Raw genomic sequence first — 23,263 nt, forward strand, 5'->3', positions numbered from 1 at the left:
CCAAAGTAGTCTCATATTATTTGCATTTAAGTGTTAGGAACTGAGAATTTCAAGGATTTTGCGGCTTAAACTTGATTTTCCTGTGTTAAATAGAACATATACGGTTATTAAAAAAAGAAATTATCATATTAGGCTCAAATTTGCCAACCTAGTTTTAGTTCAGAACAACCAACAATAGATATAGTCAGGAACTAGCCACCAGGTGAACTGAACTGACTTCCTTTCCTGATGGTTTTGTGTGATGGATAACAGGGTAAGTTAAAGTGCCAGTGAAAAGTACAGAAAATACTCATTTTCTTCCTAACCCAGAATAGCTACCACTGGATAGTCATCTTGTCCCAGCTGGCTCATTAGATTCCTGTGTGCCTCTTTTGTTTAGAAAACACTAGCTTAATGTAGTGTTTAGTTTCTCTGAGAGAAGAAACCTTAAAACCTTACATCAATCCTTATTTCAGATGTAAGATGACAGGTGAATATTTTTTCCAAATACTTTAAACTCATTGCTATTGGAAAAAAGTTTCCCCAGGACTTTCAGTAATGAATGAGAACTCAAACAACATTTGGATATTAATCCCATGGTGCAAAGATTTCCTGCAAAGTACCTTTAATTTCTGCATCAGCAACAGGCAATTGGATGTGCTAATTTTGGCACCATAAGTTATATGTACAGCATTACATACTAGATACCAAGTCACCCAACCAATATTTATCCATATGAATAGAAAAACTGAACAAAAACATAGTTCTAATAAATGCTGCATTCATAAATCCAATACAATTTAAATTAATTATTTACACAAATCAAGGGCTGCCATTTGGGATTATTTTGTTAATGATAAAAACGGATTTCTTATAAAATATGTCACTGTTCTTTACTATTATATATTAAGTGGGTTGCTATATGAAATACCCTCAAAAAGTAATATTTAAAATGTTTCAAATAAAAATTACAGCTATGTTACTGTTCAGCAGCTCCATTCAAATAAACATTGGTACTTCATTCTCAAAGAAATTGTGGCTGAGGCAAAAGCTTTGAACTTTGCATTCTGGTGTGTAAAACAAACACCTCCTTCTGCATACTTTAAGTCTACCATTCTGCTTCAGTAATTTGAATTATGCCACATTCAACTTCAACAGGAAAAGCACTTTGCTGATATAAAAGTCATATAAGGCAATCACACAAGATTAAATCTTGGTAGGCATGTCACCTTTCTTTTAATAAAAAAAAGTCACTGCCATCTAGTTAAATAAGTATCTTTTGTTATAGAGGGTTCCAGTTATTGTAAAAGGGCCCTTAAAAAACCCAAATGCCTACATCTTAATACTCTACCCCCTCTTGCCCTAATACACATTTAAGGAAAGTAATTCAATGTGCAAATTGGCAAAACAAATGTGGAGAGGGGACTTCTTGAAATGATGTGCCCAATCAATTCTTGGTTTATTCTTTTACAGTAACAACTTCCAAAAAGTAAAATAACCAAAGTAGTCCTAAAAATACACAAAACAGATCTTCAACTTTGCATTCCTTTCCCAATAACACAAAAAGTATGTACAGCATGTTTAATAATATGCAATATGCAAAAGCTTTGTGTTGCTGTTAGCAACCTCTAGACCCACCCACCCTCCTTATTCACAAATGTACCTCTACTAAACACAATTACATCACTAAGCCTGTTAGTTTGAAAGAATCTTAAATTTGTTAAAACTGAAAAATCTTTGTATAGGGGCTCCACTCATTTGACTCAAGGTTATAGACTTCTACGGTATTCAGAAATTCATTGCCATCAAATCCTCCCACTGCATAGATGGTGTTCCCTACAGATGCAATCCCAGCATTGCTCCTTGCTGAAGTCATGTTTCCAATCATCTTCCATTCATTTCTAGTTGGATCATACATCTCCACACAGCTGATAGCGTGAGAACCATCAAAGCCACCACCTACAAATAGTTTTCCTAAAAGAGAAATGAGATAGATAAATCTAGATGAAGAGAGAATCCTAAAATCTGCTAAAATCAGTGGGTTTAGAAAAGCCTCTTCATTCTGTCAGAAATACTTATTAAATTAGAGATCTGGTACATGAATTTGTGCACCAGTGGGGTCCCTTAGCCTGGCCTGCGGGATCTGGCGGAAACCGGCTCTTCAACATCTCCAAGGGATCCTGGATTGCGTGAGGGTGCAGGCCAGGCTGAGGGACCCCACTGGTACATGATTGGGGCAGAAAGGGATACAGGAGGTTGGCTAGGGGAGGGATCGCAGGGGGGCTCCAGGGCATGTCTGACCCGTCTTACATAGGCTGGCTCCCAGCAGCAAGCTAACCCACCAGTAGGAGAGTCTGCTCCCTGGTGGTCAGTGCACATCCTAGTGAGTGGTTGAGCGGCCTTAGTATATCATTAACATGTTACGCTTTGATTGGTTGAATGAACAACCAGACACTTGGCATATTAGGCTTTTATTATACAGGATGCCCACTAGGGTGAGAGGCACTCTCTAGAGGTGGGGGATATAAATAGAATAAAAACCACCTGCACATGGAACTTAGGCAATTTAAGGGGAGGGCAACATCTAACTAAAGTGCAATTCTCACAACAATTCTATGTGGTAGTTGCTATTATTGCCATTTCACAGATGAAACAAGGCACAAAGAAGTTGGACAACTTGCCAAAAGACACAGCTAGTTAAGTGGCAAACTAAAATAGTTCTGTGCACTGGAACTTTTGTATTGTCTAGTGCAATGGTCAGCAAACTCATTAGTCAACAGAGCCAAATATCAACAGTATGATGATTGAAACGTCTTTTGAGAACCAAATTCTTTAAACTTAAACTTCTTCTATCACCACTTCTTTAAAATAGATTGGCCCAGGCCGTGGCATTTTGTGGAAGAGCCACACTCAAGGGGCCAAAGAGCTGCATGTGGCTTGTGAGCTGCAGTTTCCTGACCACTGGTCTAGTGTGTAACAACTAAAATTTGAAAAGCAGATTTCTGAAAACTGAACTCTTTCCGATTATATTACAATGATTTTGGTAAATAAATGTCTTCTTGGAAACAAAGTTGGGAGTTATGACTTATGACTTTTCAAATATACATGCAGAGCAGTTAACATTTTCAAACAAAATGTTAGCATTAGGTTCTGTTACTTAAAAATTTAATTACAGGTTTTCAAATTGATCATTCCTACCTGTACCCATATACAATTAAGTCCTCACTTAGTGTTCTCAATAGGTTTTAGGACTTTAAGTGAAAGACATTTAACAAAACTAATTTTACCATAGGCTATAAACAAGAGTTGAGTTCCTATGGCATCTCATCAATGTTTTAAAGTAACGTTATTGAAGGGCTTGCTGTACTTGTAAAACAATTGAGAAGGCCCATAGCCCATAGTAAGCTAGAGGCTACAGACCATACTTTCACCAGCTGAGGCCCAAGCTTATTAATATTCTGCTTTTGTTCCAAAAACAGTGTAAAATTCATTATAATTGTAAGTAAATATACTGCATGTGAAAAGAAAGCTGTGTTTGTATAAAAAAAGTTTAATGCCTTGGAAAGACTTCTTAAAAATAGTCTAGAAGTTTTACTTCCAATTAGGTATCAAGTAGACAATTAGAAAAATAACTAGGTCTAGATGATTTGCAAATCAAATACTTTAAAATTCTTGCTCTAAAGAAGTAAACCCTTAATCCAAAATGATGCATTTTGAGTATGGTTTATGAAAGAAAATGACTTACAACTCAGTGAACTTATCAAAAGATTAACAAAGTGATATATTTACATTATATCAAGTACTGAGTTTCTGATAAAGGTATTTCTAAAAAAGAAATCACCAATCCACACTGCATCAGAAAAGATGGCAGCATCTGAATTCTTAATTATACAATCATATGGTTATCACTGACATTCTTAGAATTTTAGTACAAACCTTTGCCATTACCTATTCCTCACTTCTCCAAACCCTAACACTCACCGTCCAGAACAGCTACCCCAGCTCCTCTCCGAGCCACATTCATGGGTGCAATTAAAGTCCAGGTGTTATTTTCAGGATTGTAACGTTCTACGGTGTTCAGGCAATTCCAAGACTCTGCACCTCCAATTATGTACAAATAACCACCAAGCTCACAGACTGCAGACTGATGTCTACCTATAAAATCAAGTCAAACCAAAATTATTGTTCTATCTCCCAAAACTCTTAAGTGTGTACTACACATACTATTGATTCGGAGGTCTTTTTAGGGGCAAAAAAAAAAAAAACACCCCAAAACAAAAACTCAACAACTTCAAGGGGGAAAAGTGAACTTACGAATGTTTAGAGGAGCACAGCTTGTCCATGATTTTGTTACAGGATCAAAAACTTCACAATTTTTCAGCCCTTTCTGACCATATGGATCAGAGCCACCAAGGATGTATAATTTCCCATTCAGAGCACACACTCCTATGTGAGTATAAAATAAGGTTACACATTGATAAATTGTCACATTTAAACACTATCTTTTAAAAAATATATATTTTATTGATTTTTTTACAGAGAGGAAGAGAGAGGGATAGAGAGTTAGAAACTTCGATGAGAGAGAATCATCGATCAGCTGCCTCCTGCACACCTCCTACTGGGGATGTGCCTGCAACCAAGGTACATGTCCTTGACCAGAATTGAACCCAGGACCCTTCAGTCCGCAGACCAACGCTCTATCCACTGAGCCAAACTGGTTTCGGCAACACTGACTATCTTAATAGAAAGTGTTATTACCTGCATTACAACGGTTAGTTCTCAATTCTGGAACAGGAATCCAGTCATCTATGTTTGGATCATACATCTCTCCACAACTCAGGTCATCCGAGTGGCCATTTGATCCACCAACCACATAAAGCTGGCCCTAGACCAAAAGTGAGAGATTAGCATTTCTGCCATCTCAAGTTATGAGAAAAAGCCAAATACAGATTGCTTCTTCCTGAAACATAACGCACTGACCATCAGTACAGCCATTTGAAATCGGGCTCTTGGTGTTCTCATGGGAGCAAGGAAGGACCAATGATCTGTATGTGGATCGTAGCATTCAACTGTTCGAAGGCATTCCTCTCTGTTATAGCCCCCTGGTAAAAGAACCATAAAGATTTACATTTACAGGATTAAGCCAGATGAGGGTTTCTGGTCCAGAATGCTTAAAAGTAATCAGCACAGTGAGAAAAATAATTTTTACCCACAAACTTATAAGGCCCCAGGAATCATGTTTCTTTTTTAAGAGCTTATAAACACCTTAATAACAATAGTATCATTATGACTAAATGGCTTGGTGTTGCCCTGAAAATTAGGAGAGCAATTTACCCACTTTATAGTGTTTTTTTAAGAATCAGACTACTACGTCAAAGGTTAGACAGTACAACAGTATTTATTTCTCTGTTGTCTTACAGTGTGGTAAAGTGGAGGGCCAAGGAAGAAGGTATATTAAACCCTCTCTTCCAAAGTTCGCATGTCACAAAGTGTAAAATCCCCACTGGAGGTTTGGCTGGAGGTCCCCCACGAGAAATCACCCTCCTTGTCTTACCTGCAGCTATGAGTTTGCCATTCAGCTCTGCCGTCCCCAGGCCAGACCGTGCATAATGCATAGGCGACATGGGCTTTTCTATCAGCTCATCAGGCTGCATCTCAAAGCTTAAACTTTTAGTTAGTTTTGGAGTACTTGTTGGTGAGCTTTGTGGGCTGTTTCGCCCGTGAAGAAAAATGACACAGAATACACCATCCAGCACAGCCAGGCACAAGTAAGTGTTATCTGTTAAAGCACAAGAATTCAATGTTTAAGATGCAATTATTATTAACACTAGAGGCCCGGTGTATGAAAATTCGTGCAGTCAGGGGTGTCTCTCAGCCCGGCCTGCACCCTCTCACAGTCTGGGACCCTTCAGGGGGTGGGGGGTGGTGTCCAATTGATAGCTTAGGCCTGCTCCTCAGGGAACTGGGCCTAAGCTGGCAGTCAGACATCCCTCTGGCAACCCGGGAGCCCTCGGGAGATGTCCACCTCCTGACTTAGGCCAGACCTCCCGGGGAGCAGGCCTAACTCAATAGCCACACATACTTAGTGCTGCTGTGGAGGTAGGAGAGGTCCCTGCCACCCCCACTACACTGGCCAGCCATGAGCTGGCTTCTAGCTGAGTGGTGCTTCCTCTGTGGAAGCTCACTGACCACCAGGGGGCAACTCCTGCATTGAGCATCTGCTCCCCTCTTCCCCCAGTGACCAGTTGTTCCACTGTTAGGGTGAATTTGCATATTACCCTTGAATTATATAGGATTTGGCTGCTATACAATCCTGAATCAGACTCCAGATTCCAGACAGGAACAATCTGCTATTGTATTCCAAACTTAGTTGCTTCTGAGTTTTTTCTCAATTTGAAAGTACTAAAAAATGGTTCCATTCCTTAAAATAATTACATTTCAGACACTATAAGTATAATGCACTTACTTGAAGTCTTTTCTGAAGCAATGATTTTCCACTCATGCTTAGGACTTTGTACCGGGGCATTTGGAGAAGGGAGACATCCAGTGGAACTGCTACTTATCGGCTTATGGCCATTCTCACGTGGTGGCTTTTTCTGCAAAATCAAAAGGCAGCTACAGAAACCTAGCCAAAGACCATACCTGGTGTACCTGTGTTGCTGAGCTATTTCACAACACTGAAAAAACACTAAATTTAACACAGAGCAACATTTCCAACTGGCACAAATTACAGGCATGTTTCCATCTCTTAATAACTACACTTCACAGATTGCCTGGTTAGAAAAAGCTAAATTAAAACAATTAAGAAATATATTGTGGGTCAAGTATCAATTCCTAATGCAGGGAAAAAAAGGAAGTCCTCCACCCCATAACCCACATTCTCTTTATTCTTAGGTACAGAATAGTCTAGAAGTAGTAGTTATAAATTTAAAATGGCATGGATTAACAGAGTACATTAACCCACTGTCTTCATGAAACTGTCACACCTAAATAAATCATATGTACTGGTATGTTGACATAATGCCAGCAAAAAGTGAGCAGACATAAATAATATCCATTCAGTCTCCCTGAAAGTATTTTACAGGAAAAAAAAGTGGTAAATACAAGAAACACCTAATATTAATAGTATATTTCTTTAGGACTAACTTATAGGTATTATAGAGCATTTTTCGACAAATAAGACTACATCGAAACATAAAAAATAGTAATCAGAAATGAAATAATACTAAAAGAGCCAACCATTCACTAAAGTAGAATACCAAGGAACACTAAAGGAGGGAGAAATGGAAAAAGTTGCAAGTTTTCAAATGATAGTAAGAGAATTACACTGTTCTCATGTGTGAGTTCCCTTTGATGATTTTCTTCCAGTTACTTTAGCCTATAACACTTCCAAACAACATGATCATAGACTTGGAAACATCAACACTAAGTACCCTGAGAGGAGCTGCCAAGTGAACAGGTACCACCTACACCCTCAGTGCCTGGCCAACTCTGCCTATCCACTTATTTTGGTCCCCAGGGTCAGAGTCCCATGGCAGGTAAAATTTTTAATGGAAATTGCTATTTCTATTGGAAGCAAAAATCCATGTAACAATAGGGAAAAAAAAGATTGTGGACTACTTAAAGCTGTTAAAAAAAAAAACTACTGAAGTTTGGTCTGTGCCCTGCAGCAGGTGTGGTTACAGCATGTGTAGACTATTTTGAGAAAGGATAGAAAATGTACCATGTAAATGGTTATTAAATTCCATATGGACATTTATTATATACTTAGGTATTAGGCACTTTTTCACATCTCTTTTAATCCAATGAGAGCAATACTACCTACCCATTTTATAAATAAAAATACTGTAACTTAAAGATGCATTGCCTAAAGCAATAACAAAGTAAAGATTAGGAATTCTAAGTATTCTGCTATGACAGACTGCACTCTGCTACTAGAATTACAAGGCACATAAAACCCCACCCAACCTGGGAAGAAGGGATCCAAAGTATCACAAATTGACCTCGCTCACATTAATAGCTTTTATCACACTGAGAAAACTGCTCTTATGTACGGAGAGAAAACCAATGTGAGAGAAAGCACAGTAACAATGAAGACTGCTGGTGTTCTGGAACCAACATTCCTGATACAGAAATGCTGGCTAACACCTTCATGTTCCGTCTGGAACATTTTCAAACATAATTCCTCCTATCTTCAGACTTTCCCACATCTATTTTACCACTAGCCCACTCCCTGGCCCGTGCTCTCTTTGCCTCTCTCTGCCCAAGAGGTGGCCTCTGGGGATTGTTTCCTTTTCAGCCTCTCAAGCTAAGCGTTTCTTAACCTTAATACTCTGGAAATTATATCCACTCAAGGTTACTATAAGTGGTTTCCTAAAGTAATGTAGGAGAGATACCCCTGACCTTTTCTTTCATGACTTCCACAGCAGACACTTTGGTCCTCCTTCAAAATTCCTACTCCTGAGTTAACCAGACTTTACCAGATTATGTGATTCTGATTGTGCTACTCAACTTCTGTCCCTATTCCTGAAGCCCAGTGTGTCCCTTCATCTTTTTTTTCACGATTTCGATTCATGGCACTGCCTCCTAAGGAGTCAAGTGTCAGAATCCCGCTCACTCTCAAATTTTCTTAATCTTCCTAATCTGAACAATCATTAAGAAGTACTACAGTCTCAACCTTTCCAACCATAAATGTCTAGAGTCCATCCTTTTTCCTTCGTGCCTATACAAACTGGTCTCATGAAAGGCGTTGGTGGTATAGTGGTGAGTATAGCTGCCTTCCAAACTGGTCTCATGAGCTCTAATCTACCTTCTGTACCTGGTTATAAAAATAAATTTAATGCAACCATTTTGTAAAGTTACAAAAAACACAAATCAGCTGGCTACCACCTGATAGTTAAACATTTGTCTAAAAACATGATTAATAGACATATCTTTGGCCTATAGAAATACCATAATTTAACCCACCCCTCTACTGTTGTGAAATGCATCTGCTGTTCATATAACTTTACTCCCTTGTCTAAAATTCTCTGAAAGTTCCCCACTAATTGTAGGATAAAATATAAGCCCCATACAGGTGACATTTACCTACATTTCCAATCCTGTGACCTGCAATTCCAAGTGTATCATCCTTGGACTCTTGGCTATCTGACACACTTCTATCTGCTATGCAAACTCTTCTAATCCTGACTGTTCCAATGTTGCCTCTTTTGTGAAATTTCCCCAGTTTCTCTCCTCTTGACTCCACTAAGCCCTACTTTTATACTTTAAAGTAGATAAGACTTAAACGTCTGTATTGTTTTACCTACTCCTATACAGTCCTACGAATAGAAACCATCTCTTAACAAATTTTTATGTCCCCATATCTAAAACAGGGCCTGCCACACAGGCATTCAGCCTTTGTTTATTCAAAGAGTACTTTTGGAAAATGTTCACACCCAAAAACTTTTTCGGAAAATAAAGATATTCAGCCATTATTAACACACCCCTAACATCACCACCATACAGGTTACACCTGGATCTGTCATTTGTCTTTTAATCATTAACGGAGAAGACCTCTTAAACTGGGTCAACTCTGCCTATTTTGTATTTTATCCCTCATAAATACAATGTTGAGCTGAAGGCCAAAAGAGGAATACATACTATAGGTATGTAAACGTCAAACATAGGCCAACTAGCCTGGTGTTTCAGAAGTTAGGATAGTGGTTTCCTTTGAGGGTATTGTAGTGATCCAGAGGGGTAAGAGGAAGACTGGTAGAGCACTAGAAATCTTTTCTTCTTGACCTGAGTAGTATTTAAACTTGTGAGTTCATTACTATGTGATACTTAGGATTTGTACAGTTTCTCTGTTATTTGTTCATAAACTTAAAAAGTTTACATCTAAGATTTTTTTTTTTTTAAATTGGGTCTATTTAATAGTCATTCCTGTTGCAAACAACTATTTTTCTAACCAAGTAACTTCTATATTGTTTCATCTTATTTGCAATTTTTCTTACTATTTTTAAATGTTATTGAGAAAAATCCTAAATGGGGTTTCCTAATTTGTTGAGTTAATTGAATTCTTTTTTTTATGTGGCAAAAATGGTAGTAACTTGAAGGTATGCTTTTCTCCCAGAAATGTTTCTGTCCAGTCATACCAATGAAATTCTTCCACTTTCCTTTATTAAAGGAAAATTTCATATACTATAAAATGCTCTAATCAAATTTCAACCTGAGGTTACCTCAGATGTGCAATGTGTACCTGCACAAACTGAATGTGGTCATCATCACTGCCAAACACCTCAGCCTGTCCATCTAGTAGGTTCCCATCAAGCAGCTTGTGATCAGCTGAGTAGTACAAGGTTTGAACCTGCAAAACAGCAACAGAACACCCATGTGGCTACTGTCTCCATGGCTACACCTCTAGTCCGCAGATCACACAACCGCCTCAAGGTAACCTCCAGTGTGCTTCTTGAGCTTCTTGACATCTTACTCTGGCAGGATCCCGAAGCAAAGAAAATACATGTCATGGTTGTAAAATCTTAAAAAAAAAAAAAAAAAAAATACAGAATCTTCTAATCCTGGCTGAAGGGTCCTTGGCTTGATTGGCATGAAAGAAATCTTCATTGTTTTTTTTTCATAGCTTCTATTATATAGCATTAAGAAAAAAGCACTAGTACAACATACAACGTCTTAAAGAGTATACATATTTGCAATAAAATACTGAATATGGTTTACACCTCTGAGGATAAGTGGTCTAAATTGCATAAATATATTTCTGTCCTGTAGGCAATGTAAAAAAAAAAACAACAAAAAAAACAAATTAAAAAATTCAAACTGTAGAGTACTTCCTTTAACAGATGCAAATACATAGCGACTGCATCTGACTTTCAAATGGAAAACCATAACTTAAAGATCGCCTGTTAGCCTTTTCAGAACATGATAACAGTGTTTTTAAAGGTCTAACAGATTTGATAAGCCATTAGTGAACCTGAAAGGCTTAAGTGGGTGGATAAACTCAAAGTCACTCCAATGTTCCATCTGCCTATTTTAATTCCCACTATTTTTCCATTAATTTTTCTTTCTTGCTTGGTTTTTAAACACCAAAGTTGAGTGACTATGTATGAACAACACCATTGAAAAACACAAAGCTTTAAAGATAAGAATCCTGTAAAGGAGTAAACACCATTAAATCATCATCGTTCTCTGCCCACAGCGGATTTTTCTTAGGAGAACTGGGGCAGGACTGCTGCTTCTTTACGTGTCAATACACTTGAGGTTTCTTCTTGTTTCTTCAGTCTTGGGTATCCTAGTTTTGTTAATAAACCTATGGGGAGATAAATCAACGGGGAGGAACAACCATTAGAAGCTTTTACCTACTTGTCATTTTTAAAGCAAAAACCTGTGAAGAAAAATTAAGAATCTACAGAAAATTTCAGTGTACCACCTCCCATTTCTAAAGCAAATTACATGCTACTTTAAAGAAAGTTAATAGCACATAATAAGCAAAGAAATTAAAAAAAGAAAAAAAAGAAAAAAAAAGAAAAGCAGAAGACCAAACTGAACAGTTCATTCAGCTCACCTGGACACCCCCCCTGTTTCTCAGCTTAGGGGTACCTATAGCAAAATTTAAATTCTTTAGGGTCATGGTTATAAAATAAAAGTGAAAGGGAATCCTTCATGTTATAGCAAATAATTTTTAAGAATTGTTGAATCCCATTTACTTTAAAACTAACCTCTTCCATCAGCTCTTCCAGACTGTCTCCATTCTCCCAGATGCTACGCTGCACCCAGTTGATTACCTTTGTATACAATTTGCCATTGCTGGGCAAGCAAACATTATCTTCAAGCATTACCTCCAACTGGATTTGGAAAAAACACACAACAACACATGGATCAGTGTTCACCCTCCAATTTTCAGCTTAATTCTCAATTTCATAATAAAGCTGTCAATAAAGATGCCCCATTGCATTCCATGCATTTACTCTAACTTGTGAATTAGAATTAAGTAGTCAAGAAAACAAAGAAAGTAAACAAAATGGCAGAAAATGATTACACTGAGAAAAATAACTATCATTTCAATGCAATGTCTTTTTCATAACCAACACTCACTTTCTTGAAACACAAAGATTCCCTGCCTGGAGCTGTAGATTTTAAAAAGACATTTCAATGCAATGTCTTTTTCATAACCAACACTCACTTTCTTGAAACACAAAGATTCCCTGCCTGGAGCTGTACAATATATCTTTGTAGATTTTACTCCTTACCTTTAGCCGTGGAAGTTTAAGAAACTCTTCCTCTTCAGAAATTTGTAACAAATGCTCTTGAATATAAGCATCAACCTTATTCAACAAACGGGAGTCTCCCATACAACTTGCAAAGTTACGGTAGGAGATGCAGCTGGTAACATCCATTCGAGACAGTAAGTAATCGCCACAAACCTTGGAAAACAAGAGTGCTAGTATTTACATACATTTTATTTAACAGGCATTTCATACTCAATGAATAAGCATTACATACAGATATAAAGACAAATAAAAAATCACTGGCAAACTAGAACAAGTTTAACAGTAGGAAGAAACAATGTATACTATACAAATAATGAACAGCAAAGAATGCCATACAATGTGTAAACTATGTAAGGAAAACAGCACTAAACAAATGCTATGATAATGCATATGAAATGTTAAGGAAAATATAATTTTCAACTAGAATAATGAGACAAGTCTTCATGAAGGCAATATCTGAATTTGGCTCTTCAGGACATATGATGGTATAGAATGCAAATAGCAAGTAGAGTAGATGTTGCAATTTAGTTTGACTGGAGCAAAAGATAATCAGGGAATACTTTTGGAAAAACAGCAACTACTTAGGGAAAACCTAGTGGTAACTGAGGGATATGTGCTATAAGCCAGGGAAGGATTCTTAAGCAGAGAAGTGCTATAGAGGAGGGGCCAGGAAACTATCTTGAAGGGTCTGATAGGGATTGTAGGCATACTACCTCTTATTTCACTTCTACTCAACTGTCACTATAGGTGGAAAGTGGCCATACATTATATGAAGATGAAAGCTATGTTCCAGCTAAAACTAGATAAAACTAGGCAGCTGTTGGGAGGGTTGCAGTTTACTGACCCCCACCAGGGGATTAAATGCTTTTCCTCATATGAATTATTAAGCACTTCTCAATGGTGTTCAATTCTAGAAGTACTTTTAAAAAACCAAGAAGAGTAAAAGAACAAAGAATTGTTCTGACTGGGTAGCTCCACTGGTTAGAACGTCATCCCAATATATTTTTTTAAACAAATGAGCAAAAAATTAAGGTTGTGTGAATAATCTGAGAAAAACAATATTTTAATTCATGCTAGCAGAGACTAACAGACACCCTGCCAGAGAAGACAGTTGGAAAAACAAGATTTTAGCCCATATTATCCGAGAGGAGGTATGACCTTGCTGCATTATTACACCTGCAGTTAAAATAGCATATTCAGTTCTGTAGCGGAAAAAAGAGACTCTCAAGTTCTTGATGCAAACAAATAACAAGATATAGATTCTAATAATAAGACTCCCTGACAACAGTAGTCTTTGTGGATTACTTCTGGTACTCTACCTGCTTTACTCGGTCCATCTTCAGCTTTTTGGCTGCAGAATAAACATCTTTTACTAATTCCTTATCAGCTTTCAACCTATTAAAAAAAAAAAAAGGTCTTTATCATTTCATGTATCAAGGTCTTAAAACAGATGAATTTAAACCTAGAGCAGGGTTAGGGAATCTTTTTTTCTGCCAAGGGCCATTTGGATATTTATTACATCATATGTGGGCCATACAAAATTATCCACTTAAAAACTAGCCTGCTATATTTGGTCGAACATTTAATTAACTCACCTCTATTGCATTGGCAGGGCCAGGCCAAATGATTTTGTGGGCCTTACAGCCGCAAGGCCGCAGGTTCCCCACCCCCTGATCTAGAGAATCGTGGATTTTCCTGATGACATTCCTGATTATACAAATGACTTAAAAAAAAAAACAAAAAAACTTACTGTGCAGTGTAGGCATAATTCAACAAGACTTCAACAGCTTCTGGATTGAGATCATCGAACTTAACATGAGAAACTCTATGAGGATCGCCGTCACTATTGAAGATTTCAAATAAATAGGGACTGCAGCAAGCCAGGACCGCTCTGTGTGCTAACATCTCATGGCCGCAGACCTGAAATTATGAGAAATTAAAATCAGAAACACTGTCGACTATGTATTTCTAATCACTTTTTTAAAAAGTTATTTCATTAAATGCCTCCTATGAATGAGAAAATAAGCAAATCCAAGATCTTATGGCTTTTAGTAATGAAGACCAATTCTATAAGTTTCCAATTAAGTTTTAACTACCTGAAGACGAACATCACAGAACTGCCCACTTTTCCTCAGGGCATTTAATTTGGCAACCGAAGACTCAATGAAATTTTCATCTTCAAACATTAAATATCCGTTGGGAATCATTTTTCCTTATAAATTTGGCTGAAGGGAAAAAAGAAATGGTTATTTTACTTGTAAACGGTGGTTTTTATATTTAAAAGAGTAATACAGTTAATCTTTATTTTCAAATTCTGTCCTATCAACAACAAAAATTTTATCATACAAAAGCATTACTGAAAAAACACTGGCACTGTATGTCCAAGTCTTTGTACTCCTACGCTTTGGTCATCTTTTTAAGGATTCATACAGTACTGGATATCTCAGCAATTTTGGCCATTTCCATGTCTATTAACACAGTCATTGTAAAGGGAAAGAAATGTAAACCCAGCCTTATTCAAACCCATCCCACAAACAAACTAAAAGCTTGGACAGCTGTGAGTTGGTCCTCATGTGTAGGTTTTCAATTGCTGTCATTCCTTTACCCACAAACGAGAAAAACTGATATTAAGATGAATTTAAATTCAGTTCTCTATGCAGGTTTCATATATCCCAAATCACTTATAAGAATACATGATCAAAACTTTGGTTCTTTTAAAGTTTCCACTTCACCTTTTCCTGTGAACAACTAACTAATGGGCTATACAAGATGCATCATTAAAAAGCAGTAATAGGCCCTGGCTCAGTTGTATTCCAGTCAGGGTACATGCCCAGGTTGCAGGCTCAAACCCTGGCAGGGGTCCTGCAAGAGGCAGCTGATCAATGTTTCACTCTCATATCCATGTTTCTCTCCCTCTCTCTAAAAATCAAATTTTAAAAAAGGCAAAAATAGGAGATTTAGTTTGAAGTAACTTATTCAAATTCAAAATACAAAGAAAAAATAGATGTGTTTTTACTACAAACAATTACTGGCTTCACCTTATAACAATTATGAAAGGCTTTTAGAGTACTTGGTACATACAGTGTTCAGAAAAACAAGATGTCTTAATGCTGCATTGGGCATGAATATTCACTTACCTACTATACTGGTAAGAAATGTATTTCTGGGATGTCTTAAATAATTCAAGGACAAAGGAGTGTTAAAACTCAGCACTTCGTTGAGGTATGAAGATAGGTGGTTGAAGTGAAGGCAGAGGTGTCTTAAGCTTTAATGGTGATTCCAAAACTATCAGGCTTGGAAATGATGTAATTAAGTCCTTAAAAGCTATAGACATGAATTTCTTCTGTGATAATCGTGCATCATAATCTGTAACAATGAAAAATTTTAGATATTCAGAATGTCACTGATCTAGGTAGATTACATCACACAAAGTAAGTTGTGATCTTGAAGAGATTTGGACATACTGGTAAATGGCACAGAGAGAAAATAACTAACGTAATGGGACTATTTACAAACATTTTCCATTTAATCAGCAACTACTCTGATTAATTTTTTAAAAAACAAAACAAAAACAAAAAAACACCTTTTAACATAGAAACAAGTGATCTTTCTGTTTTCACCAGCCAGCAAGCAACTTGGGCATCATTCCCAGATATGTACACAATGTTACAGTCAAACCAGATATATATACTGTTCCCCAAAGTGTGCTCTGTACTTCCTAACCTCTGTACCTTCTTGAAATACCCTAAATCCAACCTCTGCCAGGTGAAATTTTAGCTCCAGAGAACCCCTTCAAGTCCCCCCAGGTAAGAAGTAGTTTCTCCACATACTGAATCCTCTGAAAAGTATTTTCATCTTCCAGCTGGCCTGTTCTGGGCTGTTTCTGTATGCCTGCTTATCTTCCTTAATTCAAGGTCCCTTGAAGGCAGAGCCTCTACCAAAACAACTTAGCTAGAAACTTAAATATAAAGATTCACCCGAACTGCTATTACACCACTAATTCAGGAAACCAGAACTAAAAATTACTTGAAAGATGTGGGTAATTTTTTTAAAAAGACATCTTAAAATTACCCAAACTTTCCTTGTACATTAATCAAACCTACAATTCTAAATCTAGCAATTATGTTAAGGTAAACAATCACTAAGTCTGGTCCAGTTCTAATTCAACAAACCTTTTGTGTTACATTCAACACATATACGATCTGAGACAGTGTGATCCCACATGACCTAACTGTGTAACTTAGGTCTTATTTCACAGAAACCTGAGTATTCTTCTGACTCAGTTAGGACTGTTGTGTAATATTGATTTCCTCTGCTCTACACTTTCATCTAGATTAGTTAGTTCAGCTTTTCTTAAGAAACCAGGTCTAATAAAATAAATATTTTCCAAGTGATACACAATTCTCTATACATATAGAAAACACACTATCTCTTAAAGAAACTATCCAACATTTTTTGCCAAGGCAGCTCAAATTAAGAAAATTTTTGTATATAGAGGGCCAATCTACACACACAGTTGGTAACTTCTCACTTCAATTTCATAAGCTGCTCTTAAAACAAGAGTGGAAGGGGAACTGCCATGCAAATTCTGTTGATATGATTAAAATGTGCCCATTGAAAAACCAAAAAACATTACATACGGAGGTTTATAAATATTCTAAACTTTGACAAATTTTATTCACTATTTGTAAACTAGTCTTAATCTAAGAATAAAATGGCACCTACTTATATTTAATAAATTGGAAGTTCTACTTTAAATTTATTTTTAAAAGCAAAATCAGATTATTAAAATCACTTCAGTCCTCTTGAAACAACATATTAGAGAATTTTTGGAGCAACTCTTGGAATATAAATTTGTACAGTATTATTAGTTTTGCAATAGAGTCCCACTACATTTAGTACTTGGTTTTCTAGTACATCAAGGTCTTAATAGAACCTCATCACTTTAATGTCTACTCGTAAGTACACCTTACTTGGTTTTAAAAGCTAGTCCAAATCCACTTAACATTTAAGTTAATGTAGGCAACTTACTTGATTCAACTGCTGTCCTCATGTCCCTACTCTCACCCACCCTCAAGTTAAGGGGTTAAAGCAAAACGAGTCTTTCAAAAATTCACATTCACTTTCACTAAAGACTAAGCAAATTGAAAGTTTTAAACTATTACAAAAACGCACAGAAAAATCTTTATTTTGCTCTATGAAACTCAAGCTCAAAAATCAATGGCATAAAAAGGTAGGGAGGACTCTTTTCCTCTGAAAAGCCAAACCAAAAGTCCCATCATCCAAGAGTTTCTGTAAAGTATAAAAGTTCGACTTTTGTCTGATATATATTTAAAAATTAATTTATCTGATTAATTTTGTCTGATATATATTTAAATTAATTAATCCACTTTTAAAATTAAAAAACCAGGGTCAAATACAGTATATTCTGGTAAATATACTTCAGTTCCTTAATATGACCAGTTCAAGAAAAGGGAGAAGACTCATAAATGAGTAATTAAACTTCTTTAGTAACATCCAGAAATTCACATGTTACCACAGCCTCCCCAAAAGATTATCTAACTGAAATACAATTCAATGAGTCTTATCAAAGAGTTTAAAAAAGGTAGGCGCAATATTGCCTCCCCCTCTCCTGCCTCCATTTTTCTCAGGCCTTCAGTAAGAAGAGCAAAATAAAACCTTATCAAACTTTCAAAGCATCCTTAAAACTAAAGCAAATCACAAACATTTAAGCTTCAAAGAAATCCTCTGAGGGCAGTCAACTCACATAAAATAGCAACCAACTCCATTTTTAAAAACTTTATAATAATATAAAGTAAACCAATGAATGAATCTTTTTTAAAACCAGAAGTTATAGATTCCCAGTGTTATCTATGAAACTATCACCACCTATCCATGTCAAAAGTCACCAGACAGATCAGACCCACTTGGTTCCATACTTTTATAACCTCATTGTTCTGTATTTCTTTCATCCCACACACATTCATGGCACCAAGCATATGGCAGGCGCAATCTGGAATGAGGTGCTCATGACGCAATCAAGTTAACTCCATTCCTCAGCCTTGAACACTAGGCAGACCAACCAGACAGATAAACCAATCAGAGAAGACAGCTCAAACAAAAAAGAAAAAATGTATGACAGCACACACATTCCAGAAACTGTAGCTATTTTTGTTCAATAGTTGCAGTTCGCAGGAGAGAGAAATGAATGCTAGGTTTAAATAATGATGGAGGCCATAAAAGGATTTTAGCAAGCTAAGCATAGGACACTAGCAGAAATGTGTGGATAGTCTGCAGGAAGGGTAAAACACGGATGCAGGAAAATGAAGTATAGCTATATATAATATACCAGTGCTTATCCTAAGGTAGTGAGGGTATTTTAGCGTGGATATGTGGCATCATTATCGAAATCAATATCCAAATTAGAATTCCAAAGGTTTAACAGTCATTTTAGTTTGCTGCATGCTGAAAGTTAGGAAAGGAGGAGGAGAGGAATTTGCTTTGGGACATTATAATGCTGAGGTATACCTGCTGAGCATTAGGGTTGATACCACAAGTGTGAGAATAATGATACAGGTATAGGTTCAGAAATCGTTTACAAGGTGGTAATTGAAATTGATGTGAGACTAAGCATGTATTTTCTGTGGTTCTAACAACAACAACAAATACCCACAAATCACTCCCTTATTCATAATTCCTCCATTTACACTCTAGCACAAAAAGGTCGGAGGACACCCAACTTTTAAGAATTCCTTCAGGCCCTAACCAATTTGGCTCAGTGGATAGAGCTTCAGCCTGTGGACTGAAGGGTTCCAGGTTCCATTTTGGGGTATGCAGGAGGCATCTGATCAATGCTTCTCATTTATCGATGTTTCTAACTCTCTCTCTCCCTTCCTTCCTCTCTGCTTAAAAAAATCAATAAAATATATTAAATAAAAAAGAATTCCTTCAGTAGATTTGACTATACAGCCATTCTATTGAAAAGTCAATGAAATTATTTTTAGTGGTACTTGATGTAGTGATAACAATTAAGACATTTCCTTAACAAGAAAACTTTTTCATTAAAAAATACTTACTTGCAAAACCATATTCAATTGCCATTTGAAATATCTTTCAAGCAAGGAATGCAAAATGCCAACCCAAATTAAGTGGCCAAAACCCCACCAATTTAAAGCTAAATAAAACCTGGAATGTTTTGGCTTGGGGGGGGGGGGGGTTAGAAAAAACAGTCAGATAAACTAAGAAACTGATATCTATTAGCCAGAGATGCACTCCATTAGGAAAATACAAAGGAAAACCATTCTGGGTCTCTCTTTGGTCGGTGGCACTAATCCATTTTACAAAACTCCAGCTACCAGATTACAGACATCTGATAAGCAGCCTGCTAGGGGACAATTAATGATCCTCTTCTCAATCGCATTCTAAATAGTCAGTGTTTGCCTCATCTCCAGGTGTACAAACAAATACAACTAACTGCTCCTTGGCATCTTGAAGCCAGAGATTTATTTCAACAGGACTCTGCCTACAAACCGCATTGGTATTTTGTTATCCTTTAACCAACCGCCAGAGCTACAGTTACTAACAGAAAATACCGTCTGGTCCATGCTGTCTATGTTACCAGGCTTCCGGAGTTGTTCTTTATTATTACTAGGCAGACCACCCCCCCACCTCACACAAGTCCTCAAAGAACAGCTTGAAGCCAGGGTGTTCTAGTCCTCCATCACTACCAGACTTTAGGAAACAACAAACAAAAAATGCACCCTTTAGGCATCTGATTTCTACTTGCTATCGTTTTCAAATGTCAGCTGTTTTCACATTAAGTCTGTGCACGACTTAAATGTATTTCTAAAGTATTTGTGGTTCAAGTTTCCCTAACGTTCATCTCTCAATCTGATACTGCGGGATTAACCTTCCTGAGTGCTTATAAGCAAAGGCAAGATGTGAACAAGGCAAGAAAAAGAGCAACCCTCTCCACCGATATCTTGGGGGGACGGGGAGAAAGTGGCGAGCGCCCCAGGGATCGGCCAGCCCTGCAGCCCCAGGCCTCTATCCGCGCTCCGCGGGGCGGGCGCCCGTCCGCAGGCGGGGAGGCCAGGCGCCCGGCGCCGCACACCCCCGCCCGCCATTGGCCGGCCCCGCAGTCACTCAACGCCAGCGCGTCAGGACAGCCGCTCCCTCCCTCCCTCCTCCCGCCCCCCGCTCCCCGCGCCTGGCAAGAAGAGCGGGCAACGTGGAGCGGGAACAAAGGACCCCGCGGCCCACGGCGATCGGGGGCGCGATGCCACCTCCCTCCGGCCCCGGGGGCACCGAGGCGGGTCGGGCTCGACTCCCCGCCCACACCGCGCCGGGTCCTGGGACATCTCTTGGTTGGAGAGTCCAGACCCGGACTGACCCACACGCGCCGGGCATCGGTTCTGACAGCGGGAACCGAGTTTCCCGCGTCCTCTTTCCGGAAGGCAGCTCATCCCTGCCCCGTGGCGCCCGGCCCCAGGCCCCCGAGTTTCTCCCGCCCAGCTCCCCCGGTCCCAGCGCTCCCCGAGGCTGCGGGCACCCCCGCCCGCGGCCGCCAACGCCGCCCAGCAACCATGGCAGCGCCCGGAGCGCGGGGCCGCGCGGCGCCAGCCTCCCGTCCTCCGAGGGCGGCGGCGGCGGCTGGGGGTTCCTCCCCCACCCGCGGGATCTGGACTCCGCGCCGCGCCTCCCGCCCTCCCCGCGCCGCCCTCGCCCTCCCCCAGCTCCGATACCGGCCGCGCCCTCCCCCTCCGCCGCCGCGGGCGGGAACGGCGCTTCCTACCTGGTTCATTTCGGAAGAGATGGAAAAACTCATCTCTGGAGCTTCGCCGGGGAGCAGCTGGAAGCGGGCGGGTACAGGCCCAACGGAAAGCGCCTCGAGGCCGCGGACGGGGGGGAAGCGGTCGGCCCACGGGGGTTGCCGGGAGAGGGGAGCGCCGCCGAGGACTCGCTCGCGGGGACTCGTCGCTCGCGGGCGGGCCGGCACGGCCGCGCGGAAGCAGCAGGCGGAGAGACTGCGTCCAGCAGCGGGTTCCGAGGGACCGACCTCCACGCGCGTCCCGGAGACACTGCCGCCGCCGCCGCCGCTCGCGCGCGCCTCACCCCCTCGCACGTCACCACGTGCGCCGCCGCCGCCGCCCACGCTCCGCGGACGCTCGGGCTCGAAAAGTGTCGGCCAATCACAGGCGAGCGCCACGGAGATGCCGCCCCGAGGCCCCGCCCACCCCACCCACGGCCCCGCCTCCCGCCCGCCCCGCCCTGCCTCCCACCCGCGCGCTCTGGTTCCTTCCAGCGCCTCTCAAGTAGGTCAGCGCAAGGTGATCCCTGCGAGAGGCACCTTGCTCCGGGTGCGCCTCCGTCTCCTGGCTGAGCCCTGGTCCCTCCTTCCCTCGCCCCGCACCCGCAACCTCACCCTCACCCTCATTCGCCCTTTAGGACTGTCCCAGGACTGGTTCCCTCCGGCCTCCTGCACCTGTTCGGTCCCCACTGGAAGCGCAGTCCCCAGAGAGATAGGGTGTGTGTGTGGGGTGTGTGTGTGTGTGTGTGTGTGTGTGTGTGTGATGTGTGTGTGTGTGGTGTGGGGTGTGTGTGGGGTGTGTGTGATGTGTGTGTGGGGGGTGTGTGTGTGATGTGTGTGTGTGTGGTGTGGGGTGTGTGGGGGTGTGTGTAGGGGGGCTGTGTATGTGGTATGTGTGTGGGGGAGGGGGGTGTTTGTGTGTGTGTAGATTAGATCTCTCCAGGTACATCTAGGCCGCTGCCCTTGCCCAGAGCTGGTCGCCCTGCGCCTGAGCGTCTGGGTGCAGCCCCCTCTGGCCCTCCCCTTTGTCGGAGGGCAGTGGTGTGCAGCGAGGAGGCAATGGCGATGGTGAGGAGAAAGAGGCACGTTGAGAGAAGGGGTGCGAAGATTCAGTAACTTAGAACTCTCGGAAAGGCACAGTAAATGTGTCAGTGTTACTATGAAAACCTGTATATTTCTACTTTTCATCTCCACCCTAAGCCCCCGCCTGATGTGTGTTTCCTCTGACCAGCGCTCCTCTCCCAGACCCCGAGTCAGTTCTCTGCCGGTCGGCCGCTTTGGGAGCTAGAACATAGTCTTGAGAAGGGGTAGTCCCTATCCTAATCTTCTGGGGCCTTTCAGACCCGATGCCAAACTTAATTATCCAACCCCCCCCCCCCCCCCCCCCCCCCCCCCCCCGGGGTGAGCCTGTGCTGGGAGCTGGCCCTCAGAGCAACTTTTCTGTGACTTAGGGAAGGGCTGGAGGACCTGGTGAGGTAAACTTGCTTAGGGTTTGGCACAGGCTTCAGGTTAATGTGCTGTTAGCGTATCCTGATTTCCCAAGGGCATTCAAGAGACCTAAGCCTCCCCTTGTTTGTATTTGATCACTCAGCTGAGTTTGTAGACAGTTCTAGGCGCTCTTTGTCAATGCTTCCTACCATTCTTTAATATAAACTATTTGCTTTGTGCTCTTAGAAGCAGGAAAAACAAGTGTTTTGCAGCCCTTCATCCGCAACAGAATCTTTTTACAATGTTTTATTCTGAAATCTCCAGGCAAGACTTGTTTCCTTTTCTTCCTCCCCCCCCCCCTCCCTTTTACCCTCCCCCCAATGCAATTGTGGGAGGAAACAGGAACTAAGATATCTATTAGAACGATTCTTCTTTCTTAAAGAGAAAAAGACCGATGTTTGTCACTGGGCTCTTGGCTTTTTGATAAATAGCAGCAATATTCCCTTTTATTGCAAATGAAGCTGCTAGAGTACTTTTAAGTCCTTCCAGTGTCATGGGCTTCATACCTCCAGTGAGAGAGAATGAATTGGCTGCTTGGGGTAAGCACATGACTGTGTGCCCTGCTGGACACATGGTCCCACTTGCTGTACTCTAAATAGTGCCTTTTGTGACCTGACGCAGTCAACACTTCCCTTAAAGCTACAGTGTGACCAGTCAGTGCATCTCTGCCTTTTAGGGAATGACACATACCACATTCTCTATGAATAATGGCATAATTTAT

At 40.4% G+C, this 23,263-nt stretch overlaps 1 protein-coding gene across 3 annotated transcripts; it reads right to left on the minus strand.

The window, feature by feature from the left end:
• Positions 1 to 1,414: 1,414 nt before the first annotated feature.
• IVNS1ABP (influenza virus NS1A binding protein) lies at positions 1,415 to 21,394 on the minus strand. Of its 3 annotated transcripts, XM_084866590.1 has the most exons (15): positions 21,040 to 21,394; positions 15,383 to 15,611; positions 14,342 to 14,470; positions 13,996 to 14,165; positions 13,565 to 13,640; positions 12,225 to 12,398; positions 11,694 to 11,819; positions 10,220 to 10,327; positions 6,446 to 6,575; positions 5,534 to 5,758; positions 4,960 to 5,081; positions 4,738 to 4,864; positions 4,294 to 4,425; positions 3,961 to 4,134; positions 1,415 to 1,953 (listed from the first exon to the last, which is right to left on the minus strand). In XM_084866590.1, the coding sequence occupies exons 3-15, from the start codon at positions 14,450 to 14,452 to the stop codon at positions 1,700 to 1,702; spliced, it is 1,929 nt and encodes a 642-aa protein (XP_084722716.1). In that variant the 5' UTR covers positions 14,453 to 14,470; positions 15,383 to 15,611; positions 21,040 to 21,394; the 3' UTR covers positions 1,415 to 1,699. The 3 variants fall into 3 exon arrangements, with proteins under 3 accessions (XP_084722716.1, XP_084722717.1, XP_084722718.1); XM_084866591.1 differs by lacking the exons at positions 11,694 to 11,819; positions 12,225 to 12,398; positions 13,565 to 13,640; ... (2 more) ...; positions 15,383 to 15,611; positions 21,040 to 21,394 and adding an exon at positions 11,144 to 11,280; XM_084866592.1 differs by lacking the exons at positions 1,415 to 1,953; positions 3,961 to 4,134; positions 4,294 to 4,425; ... (3 more) ...; positions 6,446 to 6,575; positions 10,220 to 10,327 and adding an exon at positions 11,144 to 11,284.
• Positions 21,395 to 23,263: the final 1,869 nt, after the last annotated feature.

The sequence above is a fragment of the Pipistrellus hanaki genome (assembly GCF_964339955.1).
Source record: "Pipistrellus hanaki genome assembly, chromosome: 18".
Lineage (NCBI taxonomy): Eukaryota > Metazoa > Chordata > Mammalia > Chiroptera > Vespertilionidae > Pipistrellus > Pipistrellus hanaki.